This window comes from Phascolarctos cinereus, unplaced genomic scaffold, assembly GCF_003287225.1.
Source record: "Phascolarctos cinereus isolate Bilbo 61053 unplaced genomic scaffold, phaCin_HiC Scaffold_2;HRSCAF=192, whole genome shotgun sequence".
Classification (NCBI taxonomy): domain Eukaryota; kingdom Metazoa; phylum Chordata; class Mammalia; order Diprotodontia; family Phascolarctidae; genus Phascolarctos; species Phascolarctos cinereus.
This window is the reverse complement of record NW_027555625.1, coordinates 60272614-60300440: the sequence shown is the minus strand read 5'-3', so window position 1 is coordinate 60300440 and position 27827 is coordinate 60272614. Positions and strand designations below refer to the sequence as shown.

The 27827-nt window shown below is 42.6% G+C and overlaps 1 protein-coding gene across 1 annotated transcript; it reads left to right on the top strand.

Moving 5' to 3' along the window:
• The first annotated feature begins 33 nt into the window (after positions 1-33).
• Positions 34-27566, top strand: SLC7A6 (solute carrier family 7 member 6). Its single transcript, XM_020989290.2, is given in 11 exon segments — positions 34-140; positions 7882-8438; positions 18560-18685; positions 20645-20789; positions 21701-21824; positions 22151-22254; positions 22776-22872; positions 23879-24028; positions 24370-24472; positions 24475-24552; positions 25120-27566. Coding segments are annotated over 10 exon segments (1542 nt in total). The 5' UTR covers positions 34-140; positions 7882-7918; the 3' UTR covers positions 25215-27566.
• The last annotated feature ends 261 nt before the right edge of the window (positions 27567-27827 follow it).

Genomic DNA, 27827 nt, shown 5'->3' with positions numbered 1-27827 from the left:
GCGGCGCGCGGCAGGGGGCTGGAGGGGGTGGGGGCTAGTATGTAGGAGAGGAAGAAGGAGGGGTTGCGGCAGCGTGAGGAAGGGAGGCGGTGGTGGCGGCGGCACCTTGAGCATCCTGCGGCCGGCCGGGCCATGAGGAGGTAACGGGCTGGGCCTGGGCCGGGGCTGAGGAGGCAGCGGGGAAGGCCAGGGTTCCCGCAGGAGAGCCGGGGCTGAGGAGGATCCGAGGGCCCGGGGGGCTCCGGAGGAACTGGGGGGCATCGGGGAGCTGAGGAGTAGGGGGGCCGATGAGAATGTGAGGGCCGGGGGGTGGGCTGATGAGAATTGGAGAGACGGGAGGGCTGAGGAGGACCTGGGGAGCTGAGGAGAATCCGGGGATCCGGGGGGGTGCTGAGATTTGGAGGGACGAGGGGCTAAGGGACGTGGGGGGGCCTGGGGAGAATTGGAGGGACGGGGGGGGGCTGAGGAAAATTGGAGGGACGGGGGGAGGTGAGGAGGACCCGGAGAGGCTGAGGAATCTGCGGGCACGGGGGGGCGGTGGTGGCTGAGGAGAATTGGAGGGACGGGGGAGGGATGGTGAGGGGGAGCTGGGGGCTGAGGAGAATCTGCGGGCACGGGCCGGGGGGGGGCTGAGAACTGGAGGGTTGGGGAGGTGAGGGACGTGGGGGGGCTGAGAATTGGAGGGGGGTAGTGAGGAGGACTCGGAGGGGCAGGGAAGAATCTGGGGGGGGAGCTGAGGAGATGCCTCCCCCCCTGGAGCTACGTATGTTCTTATGTCGGGGGGGGGTCTGCCCCCCACTTCAGGGCCCTTTGTTGCTCTCTGGGATCTGTCCTAAGACAGTGGGGTTGAGAGTTCAGATTTAGGTTGTCTCCCACCCAGCAAGGGCAGAGGGTGAGTGAGGCAGTCAAAGATGGGGGTCACATTGAATCAGGACCCCAGAGATGTTTCTCTGGTACAAAGGGATATTATGTTATACAGTTTCAACTAGGCAGGGTGACTGGGGCTTTGGCCCAGAGAATGAAATTTAGAGGTTGTTGACTACTGGGAATTCTTCATCAGTGTGGGAACAACAAAGCTGCCAGACTACTAGAACTTTTGTATTCCCTTCTCCTCTCACCTTCAGTATTTGGAGTTCTGTTTTTCCCTATAGAATAGTGCCCGTTCCCCCCCCCCCCTTCTTTTTTGCTAGGTGCAAGAATGCCTAGAGCCAAGCGCCATGTAAAATATGCATTTGCTATTTTTCCAGGGAATGGGTACAGTGTGTTTTAAAAGGGGAGGGAGAAAGAGTTTGATAGGGTAGAAGAGTCTTCAGAGATTATCTAGTCTCATTTCCCCCACAATTTTATGGTTGAGGAAACTGAGGCCCAGAGAAAGGAAGTGGCTTGCTTTAGGCCACGCAGTTTTAAGTAGCTCTGCTGCTTATAAATATATTTTTCACTACATTGAAATTCTGTTGAATTGTGTTGAATTCTTTCTACTTACCCCCTCAGTAGCAATGTGGTATTGAGAGTTGAGTAGCTGGAGAAAGGTACCCAGACCTTAGGGCAGCCTTGGTCACAGCAGTAGCCCACCAGGGTACAGAATTTGTTATTTGAGGATTTGCTGTGCCTTTGGGAAGGAAAAAGTGAGTTTTTAAGAACTGAAGTCTGGACTACTGGAGCCATTAATATTGTAATAATAGTAAACCCAACATTTATAAATCAGTTTTCAAGGTGCTTTATACCTGTTATTTAATATGATCTTCACAGGTTTTTTATTTTAGAGAGGTACTTATATATTCATATTTATGATTCTTTTCCAAAAAGTTTTCAAACATTTCATTTTCCCATAAATGTAATAAACTCAAATTAGTTCTTCTGTTTCCTCAGTTTTTTTCTACCTAGAGTCTTGTGGGACAGATCTCTACGTTTTTTTATTCTTATGCTGTTCCCATTACACTTTATTAATTTTTATGCTTTATAACATATTTGTGTAGATTTCATTATAAACTGATCAAGAGGCATCTGTTTTTTTTTTTAAGGCAATTGGGGTTAAGTGACTTGTCCAGGGTCACACAGCTAGTAAGTGTCAAGTGAGTGGTCTAAGGCCGGATTTGAACTCAGGTCCTCCTGACTTTAGGGCATGTGCTCTATCCCCTGCACCACCTAGCTCCCCAAGAGGCATCTGTGAAGAAAGGGCTGGCCTTGGGAGTCTAGAAGACCTGAATATAAGTCCTGTCTCTGAAACAAACTGGATGTTGGGATTCTGGGCAAATCACTTAACCTCTTAGTACTCTCTCCAAGTAACTTTTTAAGACTACAAGCTATAGAATAGTTGCATCTCTGTATTTTTAAAGGGAGTTTCCTCACTAGGAATTCCCAGTACCAATGAAATCACAGGTCTGGTTAAAACAAAAGTAAACTTTCTTTAACATACTGTATATCTCTTTCCTGTCATTGGGAGAACAGTCATTCTATTTTATATAAGAATTAAATGCTGAAGATTATCACTTAGGTGCAGCTTAGCATCTACCTTAGGTGTCTTGACCCTAGTGAATTTCAGTTGAACATTTTTTGGTTATCTTTATTTTTAATTTTTACTTCTTTTATTTTTATATCACCTTCATATCCAAATGTTTCCCATTTTCCACCTAGAGGATCATTTCCTATAGCAAAGAATAAAAAGAGGGAGGAAGAAAGCAGTTTAGCAAAATTAACAGGTGGAACTCAGTCTGATAATATGCAATTCAACATACATTAAACAAAATTTATTGCTATTTTTGTTTTTACAGTTCCCTGCATTTTACTTTGTATTACCTCCCTCCCCTTCTCAGAGCACCATTACTTTTTTGTATGGATTTATTTTTTAAATTAAAATTTTGTTTTTTCTTCCTTCTACCTCCTTTTCTCTCATAAAGATAAAAAAAAAGTGAAAACCTAAAACAAGTATCCATAGCTAAATTAATTCCTGTAATGGCCATGCCAAAAAAAAAAAGTCAAGTCTATCACCTCTCTGTCACAAAGTAGATAGCTTTATTTTAAGCCTTCTGGAATTATAGTTGGTCATTATGTTGACTAAAAAGGTCTTTACTTTTTCAGAGTTTTTTTTATCTTTACTGTGCTATTATTGTATAAGTTCTGGTTCTGCTTACAGATTGATGTTCATTTTGTTCAGGTCTTCCCAGGTTTCTGAAAACTATCTCTTTCATCTATTCTTTTCTTCTCTTTTTTTTTTGCATTTTTTTTTAAGGGAATTGGGGTTAACTGACTTGCTCAGGGTCACACAGCTAGCAAGTGTCAAGTGTTTGGTCTGAGGCCAGATTTGAGCTCAGGTCCTCCAGGGCCGATGCTTCATCCACTGCACCACCTAGCTGCCCCCCTTTCATTTATTCTTACAGCACAATTATTCCATATATTCATATACCATAACTTGTTTGGCCATTCCCCAGCTGATGGGCACCTCCTTAGTTTCCAGTTCTTTGCCACTACAGAAAGAGCTAGAACTACCCCTTACATTAAGAAACTAAAAAGAGGGGGAAAAAACCCAGTTTAGTAAAACCAACTAATATATTAAAAAGTCTGACACTGTGCAATTTAATATAAAGTACCTACTCTGTGTTTGGCCATTGGCCAGTGCTTTTTCTGTTATAATCAGCTGTGTTAGTGTTGGAACTCTTTGGCCCAAGAATATTAGTCAGGAATACTTGAGTGATTCAAATGGTTGACTAAAATGGGGCCAGTGTATACTTCAGAAAGATGGAATGCCTTCAGATGGGGAAGTAGTTGAATAGGAAATAATTGATTCCTAATTTACTAGTTAAAAAATTTTTTTTAGTTTTATTTGTATATTTTTACTCGGTTTTCTCTTCCTTAGTCCAAAAAATACCAAGCAGTACTTACTTCCCCTTTCTCATTTACCCTGCCTTTTATATCCTTACTGTCAGGCTGCAGGTTAATGAATGAAGCCCTGGTCTAGGGTGTCGTCCCCCCCCCCCTTTATTGTCAGACCATTACTTGGGTGGTTGCCTGTTTTCTTTTCTTCACTTAACTTGGTGAGAAACTATACAGCTGACTTCTGACACTCCTGCTTCCTTCCTCCCCCCTTTACAATTGGGGTGGCAGTGTAGCTCGATTATTATTGCTGCCCCAAAGTACACATCAGTCATATCACCCTGACTATTCCTGGAGGGCATATCCTTAACCTGTCTAAATTGTGTATTTACTTCTCTGTAGGGCTGGGTGCTTGTCTGAAAAAATTGTGTAAATGTTTGTACCTAATAGAGTAAATGTGCTACAGTTTCTGAATAAGCAAGCAGATTAGGTTGGACTGTGGCAGAACCACTTAGATTAGTTTTTCCTCTTGTACTTCTTAGGCAAGAAATTCAAGTTTGATTGTAAATGGTGGAACTTAGCAGTAACTGAACCTTCTCTACTCTAGCCCTCCTCACAACTACCCCAACACCCACATTCATACAGATTTCACATTAGAGGATGTTAGTAGTCATTCTTTGTATTATTTCCTGCTGTGGCTTCTTTCACATAGCAGTCTTCTCATCCTCCCATTTTGGAGACTTACTAGAATCTGGAGTGAATTGGCTCATGTTAATGCAGATAATTATTTTTGTTTTGTACCTGTAATTTCATTAGCGTAAAGAAGTTTCTGGTTGAAATTCCCTCCATGAATGCAGACCTACAACTTACCTGTAACTTGTAAAGAGTTGCCAGAGTCATTGAAAAGTCAAGTGACTTTTGTTGATGGACACACAGCTAGTAGGTATTGTCAGAAGCTGGACATGAACCTGGATCTTGCTGACTCTGAATTCCACTTTCTATCCACATTGCCATGCTCCCTCGATTACTGCTAGCAAAGGTTTTTTCTCGCTTGATGTTTGCAACAACCTGAGAAGTAGGTAATGCTAAAGACTTATTTTGAAGAAGAAAGACACGTTAATAATGGGGCAGTTTGTCAGTATTTGTTCACCTATTTTTTCCCCATTAGGTGGATGTTATTTCTTTACTATCTTAATCTTAATTGCCTGGAAAAGGTCTGTGATTTGTGTGGAGTCTTGTACATATTATTGGGAAAGTGCTGCCCACTGTTTGGGAGGACTTGTGTTGGAAAAGTTGATGATTAAGAGTGCTTTTTGTAATTGGCTTATGTTATTGAGCCTTTTAAGCTATGTTTCTCTTTAAGACTTCATGTTCAGGTCAATTCTTCTGCATCTTCTGAATCACTGCAGTCCCTTACCCTATCTCCACATTTTCCTTCACCTTTGTCAGATTAATCCCAAGGTGTAAGGAGGTGGACTCTGTGTGTGTGTGTGTGTGTGTGTGTATAATGGCACCTGGTCTGCTTTGGAGAGGTGCATTGTGGTAACCCTGTCAGGCTCAGTGGTACAGGGGCATGGAGTAGGGATGGCAGTGTAGTGGAAAGAGCACAAGGTTGGAGTCAGAAGACTGATTTAAATCTCCCTGCTGCTTTTTTCTACCTTTGTGACCTTGAGCAAGCAAGCCACGATTTCTGAATTTTAGTTTCCTCATCTTTAACATTAGTTGTTGGACTAGATGATTTCTAAGGTTCTTTCTGGCTGGACTTATTCCATATGACTTGGTTGGCTTTGGCTCCTACATTGGTCTGATTGAGCCATCTGCTTCTGAGAAAGGTTGGCTGGGACAACTTTTCACTGGGTATTTCTGTAAGTAAAAAGTATAGACATTAATTATTTTGGACAAGGAAAGGTTATTGGTGCCTGAGTACTTTCTTTTTTTTTAAGTGAAGCAGTCGGGTTAAGTGACTTGCCCAGGGTCACACAGCTAGTACGTGTCAAGTGTTTGGTCTGAGGGCAGGTTTGAACTCAGGTCCTCCTGACTTCAGGGCTGGTGCTCTATCCACTGCGCCACCTAGCTGCCCCCATCCTGAGTACTTTCTTTACTTTTCTTTCCAATTGTTCTCTTTACTAATGAATAAATAAAAGAAATATCCTGTGTTCCATTGTGTGTGACTAACTTTTTTTTGCCTACCACTTGATTAAGGAAGAAATGCTAATGAGGATCTTTTCTAATACTTTTTTTTGGTTTGTTTTTTGGTTGGGCAATGGGGGTTAAGTGACTTGCCCAGGGTCACACAGCTAGTAAGTGTTACGTGTCTGAGGCCAGATTTGAACTCAGGTCCTTTTGAGTCCAGGGCCGGTGCTCTATCCATTGCACCACCTAGGTGCCCCCTCTAATACTTTTTAAGACTATATAGTCGTCATTCTTTTTACTTGGCACTGATATTAGGATCCAGGATAAGGTCTTGTAGATAGTAGTGACTGTTCTGCACTCCAAGGATCCTGGCCTTAAGAAAGTAAAGGGAGTAGTTAGACCAGAGCTGGCTCTGCTGCCAGCTGTTTCAGATTCTTTGTTGAGTTGGGTGTGAGGGAAGCAAGATGATAATTTTGACACAACTGTATATTGTTGCCTGCATTTGGATTATTAGCTCCCTAAAGGCAGGGTTCTTATCATTTCTTTCCTTTACATCTGTCATAAGTTATAGCAGGTTGGGCACATTGGCATCATTTATAAATATTTTTGACTGACCACAGCGCATGTTCTTTGTACGAAGAATAACGCAGGCATACACATACAGACACAGAGGCATCACTATATTTACACATACATTTGCCATCATTGGTGCACAGACAGCTTGGATTGAGAAGCAGAGGATGAAACGGTGCTATCCCAAAGCTGAGCAATTAAGTTCCCCTGGAGTGAGGTGGCGAATCCTGCTGATCCAAGTTGAGTTGTTCCTTTTTTGGAGGATATGTTCCTGGCAGCAGCTAGGTGGCGCAGTGGATAGAGCACTGGCCCTGGAGTCGAGAGGAGGTGAGTTCAAATATGGCTTCAGACCTATAACAGTCATTAGCTGTGTGACACTGGGCGAGTCATTTAACCCCAATTGCCTGATCAAAAAAAATGATACCAAAAGAAACAAAATTGGCCAAATGTGAAAAGAGACACAAAAATCTACAGGAGAATATGTTCCTGGACAGGTGAGGTCTCAGGCTGAAGGCAGGGTCTTTTAAATTGTCCGCTTTCTTAAGAACCTGTTTTCTCTTAAATTACTCTTGTTTTTTAGTCATAGTTTCTGTTGAATATCATCAGGTCTGGTTGGCTTGTAGCTCTAGAGGCTATCATTTTGCTCTGGTGGTTCTAAGATCAGTCTCCATGATGCAGGGGCTGATTAGATCCTTAGGTTTTGTAGTAAGGGGATCTCATGTATCCTGTATTCTTTACTTTCTACAGGCTCTGTTTCCATCCCCCCCCCCCAATCCATAACAGTTTATTTTGTGTTTCATCCTTGACAGCTCTTTGGTACCTTTGGAGTTGTCCTGTGCCTTAACTCTTAACCTGGGATCTGTGAACTTGATGTTTTTATAAAAAATATTTTGATAATAGAATTCAATGTAATTGTTTTGTAATCCTGTGCATTTTATGCAATTAAAAACAGTGTTCTTTGGAAAGGGTCTGTGGTACCAGATTGCCAGAGGAGTCAGTGACACAGAAAAGGTTAAGATACCCTGCTTCAGAAGTGTCCTTGTCACCAGCCCCACTCCTGAGTTCAAACCCAGGGTTCTCTGTTGTAACAGCTTGAGTTTACATGGGACTTCTGTGAGGGTGTGTGGATCTAACTTGTTCATCTCCCGTGTCCTTGGCAGGGATCAGGGGAAGCTTGTTTCAAAGATTGGGGGCTTAAAACCCAATTCATCTTAAGTTAATGCCGAACTTGGGTAGGATTAGAATCTGTGGGGGAAAAGGTAGATTGGGGGAAGTGCCTCTGTAGCCATCCTGTATCCCTCTTCAGTCAGACTTAGAATAGCACCATTTACAGCAACAAACTCATTTGCATTGGTTTGATTTCAGGTCCCAATAACTGATGCTGTAAAGAATCTAACACACCATGGAAGAAAGGCAAAACGTGAATCACATACCTGAATACCGCCCCATCCACCAAGAGGGCCATCTTAGTGCTGGCGACAGCAACGTGTCATCTGAGGGGCCACAAGAAACTCTTCAACTGAAGAAGGAAATCTCTTTGTTAAATGGGGTTAGCCTGATAGTAGGCAATATGATTGGATCGGGGATCTTTGTCTCTCCAAAGGGGGTCCTGGTCCATAGCGCCTCCTATGGGCTGTCACTTGTGGTGTGGGCCATTGGAGGTATCTTCTCTGTGGTTGGTGCCCTCTGTTATGCAGAGCTGGGAACCACCATCACCAAATCTGGAGCCAGCTATGCTTACATTCTGGAAGCCTTTGGGGGCTTCATCGCCTTTATCCGTCTGTGGACCTCACTGCTAATCATTGAGCCCACCAGCCAGGCCATTATTGCCATCACTTTTGCTAACTACATTATCCAGCCTGTGTTTCCTTCTTGTGAGCCACCGTATGTAGCTTCTCGTCTGCTTGCTGCTGCTTGTATATGTAAGTATGGGGGCAGAATTTCAATATGATGTATGTGTAATAATTCCTTATTATGTAATATTTTATACTTTAAAAAATTTCTTGTTTTCTCACTTGATCCTTGTCTTATACCCAGTCCTGTGACATAGGTAGACACACAGGCTATTGTGAGCCCCAGTGTATTATATGAAGTATGTATTTTAAGAAGGGGAAAGAAAGGTGTGGGTATGTCTTAGAGAGGGGTGTGTGTATGTACGTATCTTAAGAATTTTTATGCTCCCTCTTTCTTTCATACTTGGCTCTTGGTGGAGCTGTTTTTTGTGGTAGGATTTCATTTTTGAGGAGAACATTGGTCACTGCCCTTAGCATTCTTATGTCCAGCCTGACTGGGACTTTTTGGGTGGATTGGGGCCAGGGGAGCTCATCATATCCATGATGAGATCATAGGATGATTGGGGCCTAAAGAAAGTAATTGGAACTTAAGTCCTTGTCTTAAAACAAGGTTTGTTTTGTTTTCCAAAGGCTTTTATGGAGATAGTTTATAGGGTGACACCTTCCATTTTGATGGCCAAGGGCCTTCTCTGGATAGCTGCTCCCCCATTCCTCTCCAATCCCTCACAGATAAATTTTCCTCAGTAGTATTTCAGTCTTTTTGGCTGTGTAAATACATCTTGAATGCACTGCCTCCCTGTCTCAGGTCTCTCTTGTCATCTTACTGTTTGTGCTATGAGGCTGGAAAGAGGTCAGAAATCTCTGGGGTAAAATTACCAAGGGCAGGCCAGAAGATTGTTGAAAGTCTGCTGAGCCCTGAGGAGTCAGTCGTTCTAATGGAGAGCGCTGATGCTCATTATTGGTACTGCCAGAAGCATTTTATTGTCATTAGTTCTTTCCTTATCTCTTTTCAGAAGGTTTAGCAGTATTTCTAGTTTGTTCATTGTTAAAAAAAATAAACTAAAAGTATTTTGGCAAAGAGGCAGCATGTTGTAGCGCGTAGAGAGCTGTGCTCAAAGCTCGCAAGTCCCACCTCTGATGCTTATAGGCTATGTTGCTTCACCCCTCAGTCCTCTTGGCAATGCTCTGAGACTGTAAGGTGCAGAGAAAGTGCTGCTGATGTGCGTTGGTTGACCGGATTTCCTCACTGAAGAATTCTTTATACCAATGGAATCACAGGTATATTCCCTATCCTTAAATGGGATAGAATTAACTTTAAGAAAGTGCACAGTCCTTTATGGTTCAGGCATCTTGTAAATGACGGCAGAACTCCTTTGAATCCCATGAAGCACTAAGAGGGGTCTGCCCTTGGCTCCGTGAGGGGGTTGACTTATTGATTTGCCTTTGAGTTGAGGAGGAGGTAGGTCTATTAGAAGTATGACTAGGTCACTGTGACACTTGGCATTGCTCAGCTGATGTGTCATTTTCTCCAGACTACCCAGCCAACTGTGGTATTGCCTTTTGCCCCAGAAATCCTATCTCATATCTGTGATTGGATTAGAGGATAGAAGTGTCTTCTAGGGCTGAGGCCAGCAGTAAGACCTTACCCAGGACCATAGATAGCAATTATTGGTTCAGCTATTTCTTGCTTTAAAGAAAAAAAATTTTAATTAAAATTTTTTCAGTCAGTAAAAAAAATCTTATCTTTCTTCCACTCCCACCCTCAATTGAGATAGAAAGAAAAACATGTCTAGTCAAATAAATTACCACATTGGCTATGTCCAAAAAAAAGATTTCACGTTCTTCGCTCTTGAGGCCTTTACCTCTCTATCAGCAGGTAACATGTTTCATCTAATGATTCCTTTGGAATTGTGGTTGGTCATGATCAGAGTTCCTAAGTTTTTCAATTTGTTTGTCTTTTGCAATGTTACTGTCATTGTATAAATCGTTCTGTTTATTCTGCTTACTTTACTCTGTGTCAGTTCATACCAGTCTTCTCAGGTTTCTCTGAAATCATTCCCTACATCCTTTCTTGCAGCACACTTGTATTCCATCACATTCATATACCAAAACATGATCAGCCATTTCCCAATTGTGGGGCACCTGCCCAGTTTCCAAATCTTTGCCACTGCCAAAAGAACTATAAATATTTTTTGATTTACTTAGGACCAGTTCCTCCCTTAATCTGTTATTCTTCTTTCCCCCCATTCTCCCTTCTCACCTTTCCCTCCTGTTTCCCTGTTGAATGAAATGTATTTCTGTACATGTGGGTATGTTTTTTACAAGTGTTGGCTATATCCTTTCTCCTTCCTCCTTGTTTGTATAAACTTCTGTTTGTGTACCATGACTGTGTGAGATAATTTTCTCTAACTTCCTCTCCCTTGCCCTCACCTGTTCCTCTTTCTCTGCCTTTCCATTTTTCTTTTAGAATCATCAAGATATGAGAGAACTACTCTCAGGCCCTCTGTCTAGTTAGACTCCCTCTGTGACCTCTGATGATGATAGGTTTCAGAGGGAACACATGCAGGAGTGTGCTGGTAAGTGTTTAATTAACTGCCAGTTTTCTGAAAGCATGACACACTTTTAAGTCTTATCTGCCTTATCATTTTAGCATCATTTTATTAAGTTCAGACAGTTAATTTCTGAGGTGTAAATACTCACATTGAAAATGTAACAGTTGATTCTCCTGAACCATTAAGAGCTGGTTCCTGCACACACCTGGACACACATGTGTCATCACTTCATATGAGGATATAAACAATTTAGACTTTGTTTAGTTCCATATTTATTCCTGTTTACTTTTTTATATTTCTCTTAACTCCTTTGCACTTAAGAGTTTCTGTGTAGCTCTGGTCTTTTCACTTGAATTCTTTCTTTTTGGCTGCTTGCAGTATTTTTTTCTTTGACCTTGAAGCTCTGGATTTTGGTTATGATCCTGAGAGTTTTCATTTTGGGATTTCTTTCAGGAGCTAACCAAAGGATTTTTTTCTGTTTCCATTTTTTCCTCTGTTTCTAAGAGATCTGGGTAGTTTTTTAATTTCTTGAGATAGTTAACGTCTAGGTTTTCTTTGGGTCCTGGCTTTTTGGTAGTTCAGTGATTCTTAAATGATCTCTCCTCAGTCTGTGTTCAGGTAAATTTTTTTTTTTTGGGTGAGGCAATTGGGGTTAAATGACTTGTCCAGGGTCACACAGCTAGTAAGTGTCAAGTGTCTGAGGCTGGATTTGAACTCCTCAGGTCCTCCTAACTCCAGGGCTGGTGCTGTATCCACTGTGCCACCTAGCTGCCCTTAAGTAAGTTGTTTTTGTTATGAGATACTTTGTTATGAGATACCTTACATTTTCTTTTATGTTTTCAGCCTTTTGATAATTTCTTCTTGTGTCATGGAATAACTATCTTCTATTTGCTCCATTCTAATCTTTAGGGAATTTTTTCCTTGGACATGGTTTTGTACCGTTTGTGCCAATTCTCTTTTCAAATTCTTCTTGCATAGCTCTTACTTCTTTTCCAATTCTTCGAGCTCTCTCATTTCATTTATAAAAGTATTTTAGAGCCTTTTTAAAAAGTCTTACTTTGTCTTTTCCAGTAATCCTAGTTGAATGCCTGTGTTCACATTTTAAGGCTTTGCTTGTAAATATTTTGGAATCATTCTCTTCCATGTTTGTGTTTTATGTGTCCCTAATAGCACAGCAGTTTTTTATGGTGAGATTCTTTTTTTTTTCCCCCCATTCTTCTAGTCTTCTTCCTAACTTCATTATTTGTGGCAGGGCTGGGCTCTGCACACTTTTGGAGGGAAGGTCTGGGCAGGTTCTGTTGCTGCTTTCTTGGGGTTTTGAGTGTTTTGTTATCATCCCAGGCTGTCAGGGACAGACATTTCAGTCTGGGGAAGTGCAAGCTTTCATTGTTTCCAAAGTGGTCCTGATCCAGGGCATAGTCTGAGTGCTGCCCTCCTGGTTTGACTTCAAGTTTTTGGCCTGGGTTTGGGTCTGAGCAACATACCCCTGGACTTGCCCCATTTGTAATTCCAACAAATTGCTGCTGGACTTAGTCATTATCAGCCAGCCAGAACTATAAGTTTCCTTTTGATCTGTGATTCCTGACCTGGTTATTCCTCTGCAAACTTTAGGCAAGGCTGGTAGCTGGAACTGACATCCTACTTCAGGGGTGTGCTGAAGGCAGCTTGAACTGGTTTCAGAGATCTAGTTTTAAAATGTTCAGTGTGAGCATTTACACCTCAGAAATAGGCAAATGCTACAAATCGGGGCATGATTTATTGTTTTATTGATTGTCTATGCTTAAAGTGATAAAATGTTAATCATGCAGATTATGTACATTTTATGAAGGGTCGGTTGTTAAACATTTACCAGCACACTTGTGCCCTGCCCCACTCCTGAAGTCAGAGCTACACAGCTAACTGTTACTTGCTTCTTAACTTGCTCCTTGCTTCCCCTGTATTCTAGGGTTGGCCACTCCTCACTCAGGAATTCCACTCCTATGTACAGGTCCTTTCTTCTGTCTGTTCTGGATCGGTGACCTGGAACTGGCTAGTAGATTTAATTTTAATTTTTTTCAATTACATATGATCAAACTTTTTAAACATTCTTTTAAAAAATATTTAATTCTTAATTATTGCCCCACTCCTTGAGAAGGCAAACAGTTTGATGAAGTTTATATATGTGCGGTCATACAGAATATTTACATATTAGGCCCATTGCAAAAGAAAACGCAAACCAAAAAAACCCAAGAATAATAAAGTTAAAAACTATGTTTCAGTCTGTGTTCAGATGCCATCAGCTCTTTTTCTGGGGGTGGATAGCATATTTCGTTATGAGTCCTTTGGAATTGTGTTAGATCATTGTATTGCTGTCAATAGCTAAGTCATTCACAGTTGATCATCATACAATATTATAGTTACTGTGTACAGTGTTCTTCTGGTTCTGCTCATTTCACTCTACATCAATTCATGTAAATGTTCCCAGGTTTTTTTGAAATCTACCTGCTTATCACTTACAGCACAATAGTATTCCATTACATTCACACACCGCAGCTTGTTTAGCAATTCTCCAACTCATGGGCAACCTGTCAATTTCCAAATCTTTGCCACCACAAAAAGAACTGCTCTAAATTTTTTTTCATATAGGCCCTTTTCCTTTTTCCTTGATCTCTTTGGTGTATAGACCTATTAGTGGTATTGCTAGTTCAAAGGAGATATGTACAGTTTTGTAGCCCTTTGGGCGTACTTCCATCAATTGAGGATAATAATACTTGTTTTACATACCTCATAAGATTATTGTGAGGAAACACAATTTGTAACCAAAATGCTGTGGAAATGTATCATTTACAGAAAATCTCTGCTTTTAGGTATTTCCCAGGATCTAGGAACTGTTATTTTTGACAGGGTACGCTTGAATGTAAATTTGAGTGACTTTAGTCAACAACTGAATAGAGCTATGAGAGATATGGCCTCTTTGGATAGGCTTTGGAATGGGCAGGGACTTCTTGATCTCTCCAGTTGTATAGCCTTTCAAAGGGGAGAACTGAACTCATAGTACAGATTGAAGCATACTGTTTTTCACTTTTTTTCTTGCTTTTTTTTTTTTTCAGTATGGTTAATATGGAAATATGTTTTGCAGTAAAAGAATGGCCCAAGGGCCAGAGAAAATGGGAAATCTTCAAACAAAGCAATCCCAAAGGGAGACAGTGTTTCTTCCTGTACTTGTAAAATACCATTCCTGGTCATTACCTAGGAAGTGATAATTTAGTTGACTTATAGCTACAAAGTGTCTCAAAGAAGTTAATCCCTTCTCACCAATGTGCGCCTGAGGCCAGGACAGCAGGGATAGTAACAAGGAATCCCTGGACAAGATTGAGGTCACAAAGGTGTCCATCATACATCATCATAAAGAAGTAGGTACCAAAAAAATGATTGTCAAGGGAGAAAAAAGGGTTTCCTTCTTTTACAGTATTTTAGCTCTTTCTCCTAAATCTCTACCCACAGCACAGTTAACTTCTAACTATTAAACCCCATTCTGGGGTGGAGCCCAGGTTCTAAGTAGTCACAAAGGTGTTTCCCCCCCCCTTAGTATCTGAGCTGAGTCCCAGAATGGCTATCCAGATAATGAAGTAAAAATTTTCTAGTTTGCTTATAGAAACTCCCAAATAAGTCTGTGTATTAAGACAGAGGAAGATCTTGTGCTGTGATGCAGATGCAGCTTTATAAGGGGGCCCTCTATAGAGCTGCCTTGCCCTCTTCTGCTGCCCTCAGCTGCTCTTTGGAAATTGATATTGGGAGCTGAGGTCTCATCCCAGAGAGTTTACATGTAAGATTCTACATTCACCATTTCTCTTAGCAAACACTAATCACCTCTGAAGTTCCCACTTCAGCCTAGGGACGTTAAACTTCTCCATAAAAATAGAGACATCAGCTCTGATGCTGTACTTATGAGAGAAGCTATATCCCTTAGGCTCAAGGGTAGAGGAAGAGACAGCTGGGCACTAGGTTTTTGAAAAACCAAAACTGCTGAAATGCAGCACCTGCTTTGTAGCTCTATTCATTCCCTTTGGAGAGGCATTATGGGGTAGTGGATTGATATCAGGACTGGGAGTCAGGAATACTTGTGTTCTGCCTCACCCACTTCCCTCTCTGAACTTCAGTTTCCTCTTCTGTCAAAATGAACATAGAAACAACACTTATCTCACATGGCTGTCCTGAGCATCAGATGCAGACTTTAAAGTACTATGAAAATATCAATGGTTACTATTATGACTGTTCTCTGTTCAGTAAATATTTTAGAAATGCATTGACCTGTAAAATGAAGACCCTACTGGAGAGCCCCAGCCAAAACCAAAAGGAGATGAATGTAGAGTGTTAGTTAAGAAAACTCGTAGAGGAAGGAAGATTGGAAGGGTTGAAAGAAGTTGTTCAGAGCTTTCTGGTGGTACTGACCCTAATGGCCTTTTTGCTTTGGAACCTGTGCTTCAAGGACTTATTCAGGGGAACAACTTATTTAATACAGCTTTTATTGTAATATGACTAGAGTTAGGCACTATTTTTTTAAATTTAAAATTTTTTTATTTTTAGGCGATTGGAGTTAAGTGACTTGCCCAGGGTCACACAGCTAGTAAGTGTCAAGTGTTTGGTCTGAGGCTGGATTTGAACTAAGGTACTCCTGACTTCAGGGCCGGTGCTCTATCCACTGCGCCACCTAGCTGCCCCAACTTCATTTTTTCTAATCCATTGCCGAATCTTCCCTTTCTGCCTCCATATTTCTCACATCTGTCCCTTTATCACTTCTCAGCCACCACTTAGTCTAGATTCTCATCACCTTTGTTACAATGGCCTCCACAATTGATCTTGTGGTCTCAACTCTCTATTGTAATCCGTCCTTCACACAGTTGCAAAAGCAAATTTCCTTAATGTCACTCCCCTCCTCAGTAAGCTCTAGTGACTTTGTAATGCCCATGGGATCAAATATATATACTCCTGTGCTTGGCTTTTCAAGCCCTTCACAACCTGGCCTCGACCTACCTTTCGATACTAGGTATGCATTACTGCCTTTTGTACACTACAGTTAGCCAAACTGGCCTTCTTGATGTTCTTCCCACTTAACTCTCCACCTTCTGTCTCCAGTGCTTGGAATGGACTACCTCTTTACTTTTAGGTTCAGCTCAAACACTACTTTCTACTTGAGGCCTTTTCCTGATCCTTCCTTCCACTCTTCCTGCTCTCCACCCTCACTCTGAACTATCTTGTATTTACTGTTTTTAGTCTCTATCTACATTTTCACACACACACACACACACACACACCCCCACACCCACACCCCCTACCTCTCTCTGCCAGTAGGAATGAAAGCTCTTTGAAAGCCAAGATTGTTTCATTTTTGGTTCTTGGTGCTTGATAAATGCTTGTTAATTGATTCAGAGTCGTCTTATTAGAGGGTGGAAAGGGGGAAAGCAGTGGATTGAAGGGGTCAGAGATGTGGAAGTCAGGAATGGGGAGATAGATGAAGGAGGTAGGTTTAGGTAATAGTGTCAGATCTGGGAGCAGCTTTTGCTTACTTATAGGATGTCAGTGTTTGGGTCTTCATCTGTCCTTCAACTAAGTTAGTTAATTCTTATACTTACCAGTCCTGGTTCTAATATAGATACTCATAATGGCCAGTTGCAGCAGTTTCTTGATTTCTTGATTTCTGCTAGGTAACATACGTTCTTTTGGACCCTTTCTCTCCTCTACTGCCTTATCCTTGCCCCACCTCATTGTCTAGTCATCTGTGAAAACTTTGTTTTTGTCTTGCTTTTAATGAAGTGAAACCTTTGATGTATGACCAGAGGCTGCCTGCCTACTGGTTTGTTAATGTCCGTGAGCTGGTCCGGAGATCTCTGTTGCCATATGACTTGGAAAGATTGGCTTTCTGATCCCCTGCTCCTGCTACTTGAGAAATTTGGAGACTAAAGTTCCAACTGAAATTGCTTTGAAGGAAGAAAGGAATATTTCTGTTTGGTTCAATTTAGAAAGTATTTATTGAGCCTTCTTAGTGTCCAACACTGTGTAAAACTCTTGTGACATACAGAAAAGAGGATATCTTTTCTGAACTGCCCTAGGAATATGAAGCAGAAGATAATATGAGGCTAGAGAAAGGCTTAGGTAAAGAAGCAGTATTAATCTGCATAGTACAGATGGTAAATGCAGTTGAAAGGAGATGTTAATGTGCTGGCACAGGTGAAAAAGACTTCTGGGGTGGGGGTAGGACTTGGATATGTGGAGAAGGTGAAGGATGATGTTTCTGATGGAGTAATGAGCATGGCATATGCGCACACTGTGGATGCTGTTCTTGGAAGGACTGAGGGAAAAATTTGGAAAGGGAGGATGGAGCCAGGATATTTTGTAGTAGCTTTTCAGGTTTGTTGAGAAAAAGTAACGTGAGGGTTAGATGTGATGCAGGAGTGGTGAACCTATGGACCTTTTACTGGACTTCACAGGACAAATTCCAAAAGGCTGTGGCCTTGAGGCCGCAGGTTCCCCACCCAGGTGTAGTGGATGTAAAGCTCCCTGTTTTCTTCTGACCTAGGCAGTGACATGTCTTCTGATGCCCTTGTCCTTTTTTTCCTTGCTTTGGCACAACTTGTTTGTTTAGAAAGGGAAGAAATTCTTAGATGCTGAGGATAGTACCTACTTCTAACTCCCGTTCAAGGCAGATATACTATGGTTGTAGTGAGTGAGAGTTGTTTTGAAAATCAGAGGTCTTGAAATTAAGCTAAGGAAAAAATCAAAGCCAAATCTCTTTCCCCATTGGTCTCAATGATAACTGGAAAGTTAGAGTTTATAGATTTAGAACTGGAAGGGACATTAGAGGTGATTTAGTCCATGTCCCTCCTTATCTTACAGATGAGTAAACTGAGGCCCAAAGAAATATGTGATGGTAGAGGGGGACTTGTGTAGGATTCAGTAGGATGGGGGGAAGGGGAAGAGGGGGTTGCATTTATCTAAGTGTTGTTGAAGTTGTCAGTAAACCAACAAATAATTCTTGCTGTGTATAAGACAATCTGCTAGGTGCCTGTGTCTCTATTTTTGGGTCACTACCTTCCCCACCAAGTTCAGCTGGTTTTCCTTCCTTCCTGCCCCCTCCCCATTGAACTCTATTCACTTGCTTCATTGATGGTAGTAGGAAGGAAGAATGGATAGTATAGAAGTTGGGTAGGATAATCGTGGGAAGGGAGGGAGGTGGGCAGGAGTCCCAGGAGCCTGTTAGGCCTAGCCATCTCGCATTAATCATCCCTTAGTTTGGCCATTAACCTTGTTCCTGTCTGAGACTTGTGGAGAGAGGAGGGTAGTTGCATCAGCATTATTTGAAGTGGGGAAGTGGACAGGTAAAGGTAGTTATTTAATGGAGGGAATTCTCTAGTTGAGAAGGGGTGGTGATGTGGTGCACTCCTGTGTTTCTTAGGTGAAGGGCGAGTGCTGGTGTGGTCTTCACAGGTATATTCAGACCTGGGTGGGCTGGCTTCGTTTCATTGATCCAGTTATCTAGTATCTTAAGTTTGTTGATCTGTAATAACTCGAAGTCCTGAATCTGAGCTGTATTACCATATCACTAAGTAGCAGTTGGGGACAGAAATGGAACATTACTGATGGCTGTTGGCCCAGGGGGCTAGGTGTTCTCTGCCCAAGCTTGCCTGTGACCTGCTGCCCCACGTGGATTTTCTCTCCTAGGTCTGCTGACATTTGTGAACTGTGCATATGTGAAGTGGGGGACGCGTGTACAGGATGTGTTCACCTATGCCAAGGTTCTTGCCCTTATTGCTATCATCGTCACAGGCCTTATAAAACTGTGCCAGGGTAAGTTGGTCCTGGGAGGGAGAGAGGATGTTTAAGTTTAGCCGTCCTGCTGGCTTCTCTGGCATATCTGAAAGGACCTGGGTTTACCGGTTTCATCTCACTAATGAGATAGTGTTTCATGTTATATGATTTTGAGACTCCTTGGAGCATAGTTTTAAGGATTGGCAAGATACTGGGTCCCTTGATAGGCTGGCCAAAGTTAGCTGGGGATGAGGTTGTGCCTCTTTCTCCTCCAGGACTATTCTCCCATCGAGGATGAGCATTGAACACTGTCTAGGCTCTAGGATCTCTTAAAATACAGGAGCCTAGAGCTGTGCTGGGAAATAGCGAGTCATATTGCAGTTGGCATAGGGCTCAGTAGAGAATGCTTTGCTGGAGATGGGCATGGAGCAGTGGGGTAGGGAGCCAGTTTTACAACCCTTATTTGACTATGTCCTTCTCTAGTCAGGCCTCTTGTAAACTTGTGAAGCCTTGCTATATCTCAACATTCTTCTCTTATGTAGGATCAGTCCTGCGCTAGTCCTTGATCTTTTTCATGGATACCTACCAAGCTGTTGGCTGATTAAGAGCTTAAAGATGTTCTCTCCTTTCAGAGGATTTTGGACTCTTAGAGACCAAAAATCTTTTGAACTTAAAAAGAGAAAGTGTATGGAAATTATACATGGAATCTTGGATACTGTAACAAGTAATGCGGAAGATTATTTGGGGGCAGAGAGGCCTGCTTATTATTCAAATCCTCCCAAACAGGTGGCTGCTGACATCAAAGAGAGTGGAGTTTGGGGTTTCTCATTGCTATATTCTGTCTGGAAGCAGAACATTGGACTCTGAGGAAGCATAGTCAAAGTCTTGAGAACCAGGGGACTATGTTTGGTGTGGGAGGCTAACCATGATTTCCTAGGGCTTTGTATTTGTAGGGCCAGGGGGCAGTGTGGTATATTGGAAGAAGCAATGATTTTGGTATATTCAAAGGACTTGTTTTTGATTCCAAGTTCTGTTACTACCTATGTAATCTTGCCCAAGGAATTTAACCTTTCTGGGCCTTGGTTTCCTCATATGTAAAATGAGGGATTTGGACCTCTTTAAAGGTTCCTTCTTCATTTCTGAGTGTGTTGACCTATTGGGTGGGATTACTTTATAGCCTGGATACAAGAAGTCATTTCCCATTATGTTCAGATTTAGCCCTGCCCTAAGGGATCTGGACTGTTGAGGCCATCAGATAACCCTGAACACTGGGTTAACTGGGCCCATTGTTCCCCTAAGTCTGGGAGAAAATCTGCACGTGTCCCAGCCTGTGCTATTCCTGAGAATAAAATCCAAGGACAGAGGGTGGTGACTGGGGGACATCTTTTTGAGCTGAAAGCTCTAATGATTATCTTAGTGCTAGTCTAGGCTGTGGGTAAAGATAAGGAGGCTTCATGGTTGGCACAGCCTGTGATTTCTTAACATAGGACAGTTATATTTGAAAAAAGCAGAATAGTGGGAATCTTACTCATAGGTCTGATGAACTTGTTTAGGCAAATTGTTCTATGTTTCCAAGCTAAGGTTGATGATGACAAGAGATAGTACTGGGTATGATAAAAATTATTCTCAGTATGTCAAGAGGGAAACTCTTTGTATTCTTTACTTTGGGCTTTTGGCAGAAGTGGTAATTGGGGTTTTAAAAGGATGTTATGGTAAAAGAGGTAGCCTTTACTTTTACTTAGCTGGGCTGCTTTGTTTTAGGTGAGGGAGCACTGAATGTTCCTGGGTTTAGAGTGGATGGGGCAGGAGTTCTGGTTTTGTTTGCACTAAAATTTTGTTTATTTTTTTTCTCTTCCCCTCTTCTCTTCCCTTAAACCCCCCCACCCAATCTTTTTGTCATTCCTCCCGTTTCTCTTTCATTCTGTGTGTTTCTGTTTTGTTGTCTCTCTGCTCTGCTTTTCTTCTCCCCCTCCGAAACCTCCCCCTTCCCCTTTGCAGGACATTCTGAGCACTTTCAGGATGCATTTCAAGGCGCTTCCTGGGATATGGGAAACCTCTCCCTGGCCTTGTATTCTGCCCTCTTCTCTTACTCTGGTTGGGACACCCTTAATTTTGTAACAGAGGAAATAAAAAACCCGGAAAGGTAAAGTTGAGATCATTAATGCATTACTAGACTAATTTATGTTGGGAATCCCATTTGTGTCGGGGTACCTTTACATAAATTATTATCTTTCCTCACATCTCCATTTGTACCTTTTACCTCTGCCTTTTACCTTCTATTACTTTGAGCAAGAGAAGGACAGAGGGCAAGGAGGAGAGAGTTTGTTGAGAGGGAAGGTCATGACTTCACCTTATCAAATACATATCACTAGAGTGACAGTGTCCTACCTAGAGGAAGCGTGACCTTGGTAGTCAAATCTAAACCCTGGTCTCACTATAGGCCTATAACCTGAAGAGAAGTCTGAGCCGGTCAGGCCAAGTATAGTATACTGTCCCAGACCTGGGCTAACTATGCTAAAAGGGTAGAGATGTTGGCTCCCGAGTACCCCAGCTAGGGTTCTTTATAATCCTTCCGTGCAGAATCCAATGGTAGCAACATTCTTAGACAGTCATCTTTCACTGACTGAAAGACTTGAAATGATGCTTTCATGATGCCTTTAAAGAGAAAACACGTCTGAGTGGGTAGTTTGAGGAGACAGCATGGTGTAGGGGATTTAGGGGTCAGAGGATTTGGGTATGGCTCTTGATTTTATTATTTAGTGCCTGTGTGAGCTTGAGTCAGTCATTTAATCCTCAATTTCCTTACCTGTAAAATTTCAGACTAAATAACCTCTGAGGACCCTTCCACCTCTAAATCCAAGACGCTGTGGCTGGTATCTCACCTGGTTGTAGAGTGAAAAGATGTTGGGGGTAACACATTGTTAAGGAGATTCAGTAGGCCCCAATGGCTAGGAGTGTAGTTGCATAGAATGCTTTCCCAAAGGGAGACTCAGTTGTTGGCCTGAACAAAGGAGGTACAGGGTCCTAGTGAATGATTGATATTTTTCTCAACAGGAACTTGCCTCTGGCTATTGGGATATCTATGCCTATTGTGACACTCATCTATATCCTGACCAATGTGGCCTACTATACAGTGTTGGATATGCAGGCTGTGCTAGGGAGTGATGCTGTGGCTGTGGTGAGCCCCCTGGTCCCAGTCCCATTTGTATTCTGAGACTGTCTTGGAAATCGTGTCACAAAATTCATTCCTTTTCACTATTGTCTTCCTTTGCCTGGTGGTTGGGCCAGTCACGAAGAGTGACGTTGGGTTGTGTGACCTACTTCTATCTCTTCCCCTGTTCTTGGCACAGTGAATTGCTCTGTGGAAGCCATCATCTGGTCTAGAAGCAGAGATCAGTCTCTAGCCTAGGCCCTATGATGTTCATCCCAGTTGAGCTCTTCGTGAGATACTTACTTGCTCTGGTCTTTGTGTTAATAACTTACTTTCTTTTCTTCATTTACCAGACATTTGCTGACAAGGTGTTTGGCATATTTAGCTGGACAATTCCTATTGCTGTTGCCTTTTCCTGCTTTGGAGGCCTCAATGCATCCATCTTTGCTTCATCAAGGTAATAAAGCTCATGCTGCCTAGTTTGTGTCTCACTGTGTTAATGGCAGGTAGCACAAACTGGCTAGCTTTGCTAGCCTGTGAAGTGACCTTTAATCCTTGTCCTTCTGTACTTCTCCAGTCCTAGGGGTATATATGGTGAAAGTATCTATTGTTATCTTATAGGTTGCCTTCCTACTGACTGAAGGCAAGGCTATTTATACGAGTAAGCACCATCTTAATGGTTATCATTGGGTCTAAGGGAAAGCAGACTTGAACTGGAACTCTGGCCATCTTTTTGGCTGTATTAATGGAGCCTCCTTCCATCTTGGGAGCCTGGTTGCCATTTACTCAGCCTGTATAATATAAGGCTTAGGATTTGGGTAATGTTGTGTGTGTATGTATGTGTTCGCATATATAGAAAGATAACAGATATAGACAAATAAATGTGTGTTTGTGTGTGTCTGTGTGTCTACATGTCTCAGGGCTAAATAAGTGTTGGATGTGGATGAGTCTTACTTAATCTGACTCTTGCTGTTCTAGGTTGTTCTTTGTGGGTTCTCGAGAAGGTCATCTCCCCTATCTTCTATCCATGATTCACATTGAGCGCTTCACACCTGTTCCTGCTTTGCTTTTCAATGTGAGCTCTCTCACTAGAAGGGAAAGGGGTTTATGGGCAGGAAAGGTTTGGAGCCTAGTCACTACAGTAGTTGCTTTCTGTGGGTAATGGGGCCACAATCCTAAAGGGGGAACAGGGTAGGGGTGTTGAAGGAGTTGGTGTCGGGGGCGTCAGAATGGTTGAGAATGTATTGTTAAATTAGTGGCCCTGGTTTTCTTCTGGAAAGGAAAGAGCTGGCTATATGTTGTTAAAGTGATTGAGTGAGGAAAGAGTAGAGAGGATGGGATAGTAAAGGAGTTTGGGGGGAACGTCAGGTGGTACAGAGGACGGGCCACTTCGGGCAGCGTGGTGCAGTGGAGGAGGAACATCGCTAGGAGCCAGAATACTCAGATTCCGGGCTTGACACCATGACTTACTTCCCATGTTCCCATGTGCATCCTGAACCATAATTCCCAGTTTCCTTATCTGTAAAATGGGTGTGACAACTGGACTGCTCACTTAGAAAAGTAATTATGAGGCAAATGTATTGTAAACCTTAAAGTGATACATAAATGTGATTTACTGTCAAGAGTATTGTTGTTGTTCAGTTGTTTCAGTCGTGTCTGGTTCTTTGTGACTCCATTTAGGGTTTTCTTGGCAAAGACACTGGAGCGGTTTGCCATTTCCTTCCCCAACTCATTTTACGGATGAGGAAACTGAGGCAAACTGGGTTAGGTGACTTGCCCAGGGTTACACAGCTTGCAAGTGTCTAAGGCCAGATTTGAACTCAGCTTTTACTGACTTCAGGCCTGGCACTCTATCCACTGTGCCACCTATTAAGAGTATAGGAATAAATAATAACTGACCTATTTACTATCACAGGATTGTTGTGGAGGCTCAGCTTGGAGAATTTATGTAAAAAACGTGAAAGTGCTTTGTATCCATAAAGCACTGTGCAAATGTAAGGTGCTATTGATATGAAATAGTGAATGTCATGCATCAAGATCAATGGCCTTCCTTATGTAACATGAAATCCTTTTCTTTATAGTGCACCATGACCATCATCTACCTCATTGTGAAGGATGTCTTCCTGCTTATCAACTACTTTAGCTTCAGTTACTGGTTTTTTGTGGGCTTATCAGTCGTAGGGCAGCTCTACCTCCGGTGGAAGGAGCCAGAGAGGCCTAGACCCCTTAAGGTGAGTTTATTCCTGTTGGCTGAAGGGAAAGGCAGAGGACAGAGGAGAGAGAACTGGTTTTATTTGTTCAAGAGGCTTCCAAACCCAAGAACTTAGGTCCCATTAACAGGTACCCTGGTCATAGCACATCCTGGTTTGTCCTCATGTGAAATTCTGGCCATATCTTCTTATCTAATGGGTTACAGGCAAAGACTCTTATCCCTCTTGGCTTAAGCTGTGGTTAGGAAGCTGGAGGTAGAGGTGGCACTGGAGTGATGGGCCTGGGCTCTGCGTATAGGATCTTATGATCCTTAGGTCCAAGCATTTAATAGTCATATCCTTCATTCTCCTTTCTCTTCTAGCTGAGCCTGTTTTTCCCTGTTGTTTTCTGCGCATGCTCTGTTTTCCTGTTGGTTGTACCCCTTTACAGTGACACTGTCAACTCCCTGATTGGCATTGCAATTGCTTTTCTGGGATCCCAGTTTACTTTGTTGGTATCTACTTGCCTGCATCCAAGAAACCACTCTTTATTGGGAAGATTGTGGGTGAGTATCTCTCCTTCTTGGTGTGTGTGGGATGGAATGAGATAGGGGAGAGAGAATGAATTCCATAGCTGGCCCAACGTGGTAGGTGCTAGAATGAGTAGCCAGTTATGTGAGGAATGCAACAAGCTTTGTTTACCAGGGCGTCTGAAATTCCCACTGTTAGTCATTTCTTTAGGTTAAGACCTTCTCTGAGAGCCCTCTATTAAAGTTGCAAATTACCTGGGAGGAGGAGGGAAGCACAGCTAGTTTTTCAGATTAGCTAGTTGTTGTTTGGAAAGGCACTCTCAGAAGGACCTTCTGGGGAAAGGACGTGGAGATGGGTTTTGTTGGTGGGTTAGAGATAGGTGGGGGAAGGGAAGGTGCAGAGCAGTAGAAGGGGATGAGGCCACCAAAGCAGCCAAAAAAGGCAGGTGGGCAGAGAATCATCTTACAGGGTTGCCGCAGGCCGGTCCCGCTGATCAGGGGCTCTAGGTGAGGAATCCCTGGAATTGTTCTTAGGAAGACTGATTCAACAGTTACTTTTGGAGCTAGTTTGTGAGGATGGTGTCTTTGTCTTTTTCTATTTAGCTTCTATCACTAAGGCCACACAATTACTCTGCCGCTGTGTCCTGACTGAGCTGGACTTAAGTGAAGACAGGAGAACTGAAAGAAAATCTGACTAGGGGCCAGTCTTCTTCCTCTAAAGGCCAGGAAAACCAGCTGCACATGGGTCATCAAGGCCCAGGAAATGGGACAGCAGAACCTCCTGAGGGTGGGAAAGTCTTCTACAGTCTGGAACTCAGTTTCCCCACGTGGCAGTCCTCTTCTGGATTGAAAACTGCAAACCCTTGTATTGACATGTGACAGGCTAAGGCTGTCTGTGGAATGATGGTGGAGAAAAAGAGTCAATGTTGGGAAGACCATACTGGTGAGAAAAATATTTAGCAGGAAGGGGAGGGTATGCTGGTGAGGAGATAGAGATGTTAAGTCTAGAAAGAGCATTTAACCACCTCCCCCTGGATCCAGACAGTAATAAGCCAGAGTCCTGTAGAAGAAATGGGTCACATCTTCAGTCTCGTAAGTTTGGATTTGGTCAGAGGAAAGCTGTTTTAAAACCTAGAATCCTTCCCCACCCCATCTTCCTTCCTCTCTCTCCCTCACTGATAACTCTTTTTTTTTTTTTTTGGGTTAGGCAGTTGGGGTTAAGTGACTTGCCCAGGGTCACACAGCTAGTAAGTGTCAAGTATCTGAGGCTGGATTTGAACTCAGGTCCTCCTGACTCCAGGATTGGTGCTCTATCCACTGCCCCCCTCACTGATAACTCTTGCCCTCAGCTCTGTCCCCCTCCCCAACTCAGAGACCATTAATACTAAATCCAAATCAAATTCTTCTATTAATGGTCTCTGGGGGCTGAGGGGTGGAGTTCTCAATTGGGAGAGAGCAGGGAAGGTGGAGTGGGGAAGGATTCTAGGTTTTAAAAGTTTTCCTTTGATCAATCCAAACTTTTTCTACAGGATTCTGGTTTATTACTTTTTGCCTCTGGAGGTGGGGGGGGGGGAGAGGGTTATATGCCTTTTTTTTTTTAATTGAGATTATTTATCCAGAATAATTGGCCTCAAGTTGAAATGTCAGGCGTTCATATGTTCAGAGGCTGAGATAGGCTGGCTGCATTTATCATTTCTGAGATATACAGCTGATTTCTCTTGGCCTGGTTAGTTTCTGCTGCAGGTGGAGACTGTTCCTGATGGGTCAGAATTAACAATTGGGATTGTGGTTAGTCCAACACTTTGCACTGGTGGTGTTTTCAGTTGCTGTTGAGTAAAGGTTGACTGTAAAGTTTCTCACACTCCTACTTATAACATATTTGTACACATACAGGTGTGCAGTGTTCACATGTACACAAGTGTGTATGTTATAAGCTCTGGCTAATGTCTTAGCAGGGAGAAAAGATTAGCAAATTCATGAGTGAGGGTTCATACTCCTTTTGTGAAGAGGAGTAACTTTATTCATTTAAATAAGGCCCTATAGCTTTATTTTAGACATTAACACATAAAAGTACCGGTTGATCCTGGGCCCTGCTATGGAAATTCAAAAAACATTTACTGATGATTGCTTTGACAGCTTCTTGAAAACAAATGTGTTTAACTCTGACAATGAAAAGTCTAAATCAACCCTGAGTCATGAGTTATCTAATTCTTTTCTGATAAAGACAGCTAATAGTCAGATCCTTTTTCACACACATGTACACATCATGTTGATGTGTTATGTGATAGTGATTGTAGTTTTCTGAAAACTTTAGTCTTGGAACTCCCACAGGCAGCACTGGCATTTTCACATATTGGCCCTGTGGCTGGATTGCCAGGATTCATATACCTCACAAGCCCTATTGCCTCAGTGTGTGTCCCCTATGGGAAACACACTCCCTTCCCTTCTTGCTTACCCTGATTTCCAGGAGTTGGGCTACTGGAGGGGACTTTGCCTAAGTCCGGGCGGGCTGAGATCTCTCAGTGGTACAGTTTGGTTGCTTGTGGAAGGTTTTAGTTTAGTTTCATTTGGAAGATGGAGCTTCTATGGGAGGAGATGCATCACGTTTGAAGGTAGTAAGGCCTCTTTAGTAAAGTCCTTCAGAACTCCTTCCTAAGCTTTAGGGCTAGGAACCTGAGATCTTCCTCTGGTAGAAGCTTCCTTCTCCTGTGTACCTATTTCTTGGAGCCTGTCATCCAAGCTTTTGAAGCAGACAGTAATGAGGTGCAGGTGACAAAGGGAGAAAAGTTGGTCCTAGTGCACATATTGGTCCCAAAGACTAGAGACGTGGATGATGGTGGTATGTCGTTGCCTGGTGTGTGTTCCTTTGTGTGCAACTTGGTTGCATTTAATTATAGTACTGTCTAATGCTGGACAGAGTGTTCTGCCCTGCAGGCCAGGCAGTGCTCATCCCAGGGCCAGAGGTGATCAGGGATAATAATACCTCACCATTTTATATCGGTCCTTCTCCTTTGGCCTCAGAATCAATAAAGAATGAAGATGAGAATGGATTCAGTCTGTTTCTGTCCACACTTCACTTTCATTGGCAATGGTGATTTGGGTGGGAATAATTTGCATAAACAGTCTTTGCCAAATAACACTCTTGGGAACTTCACATTAACCTAAAACAGCAGCTTAACTTTCATCTCATTCTTGGTTCCAGTAGGGATACCATTCAGAGGAAAAAGCAAACATCATCCCAGGGTTGTGTCTCTTCCTGCCTCGATGGCACTGGAGGCCGATCAGCACGGCCACTGCCACCACTTAATCTC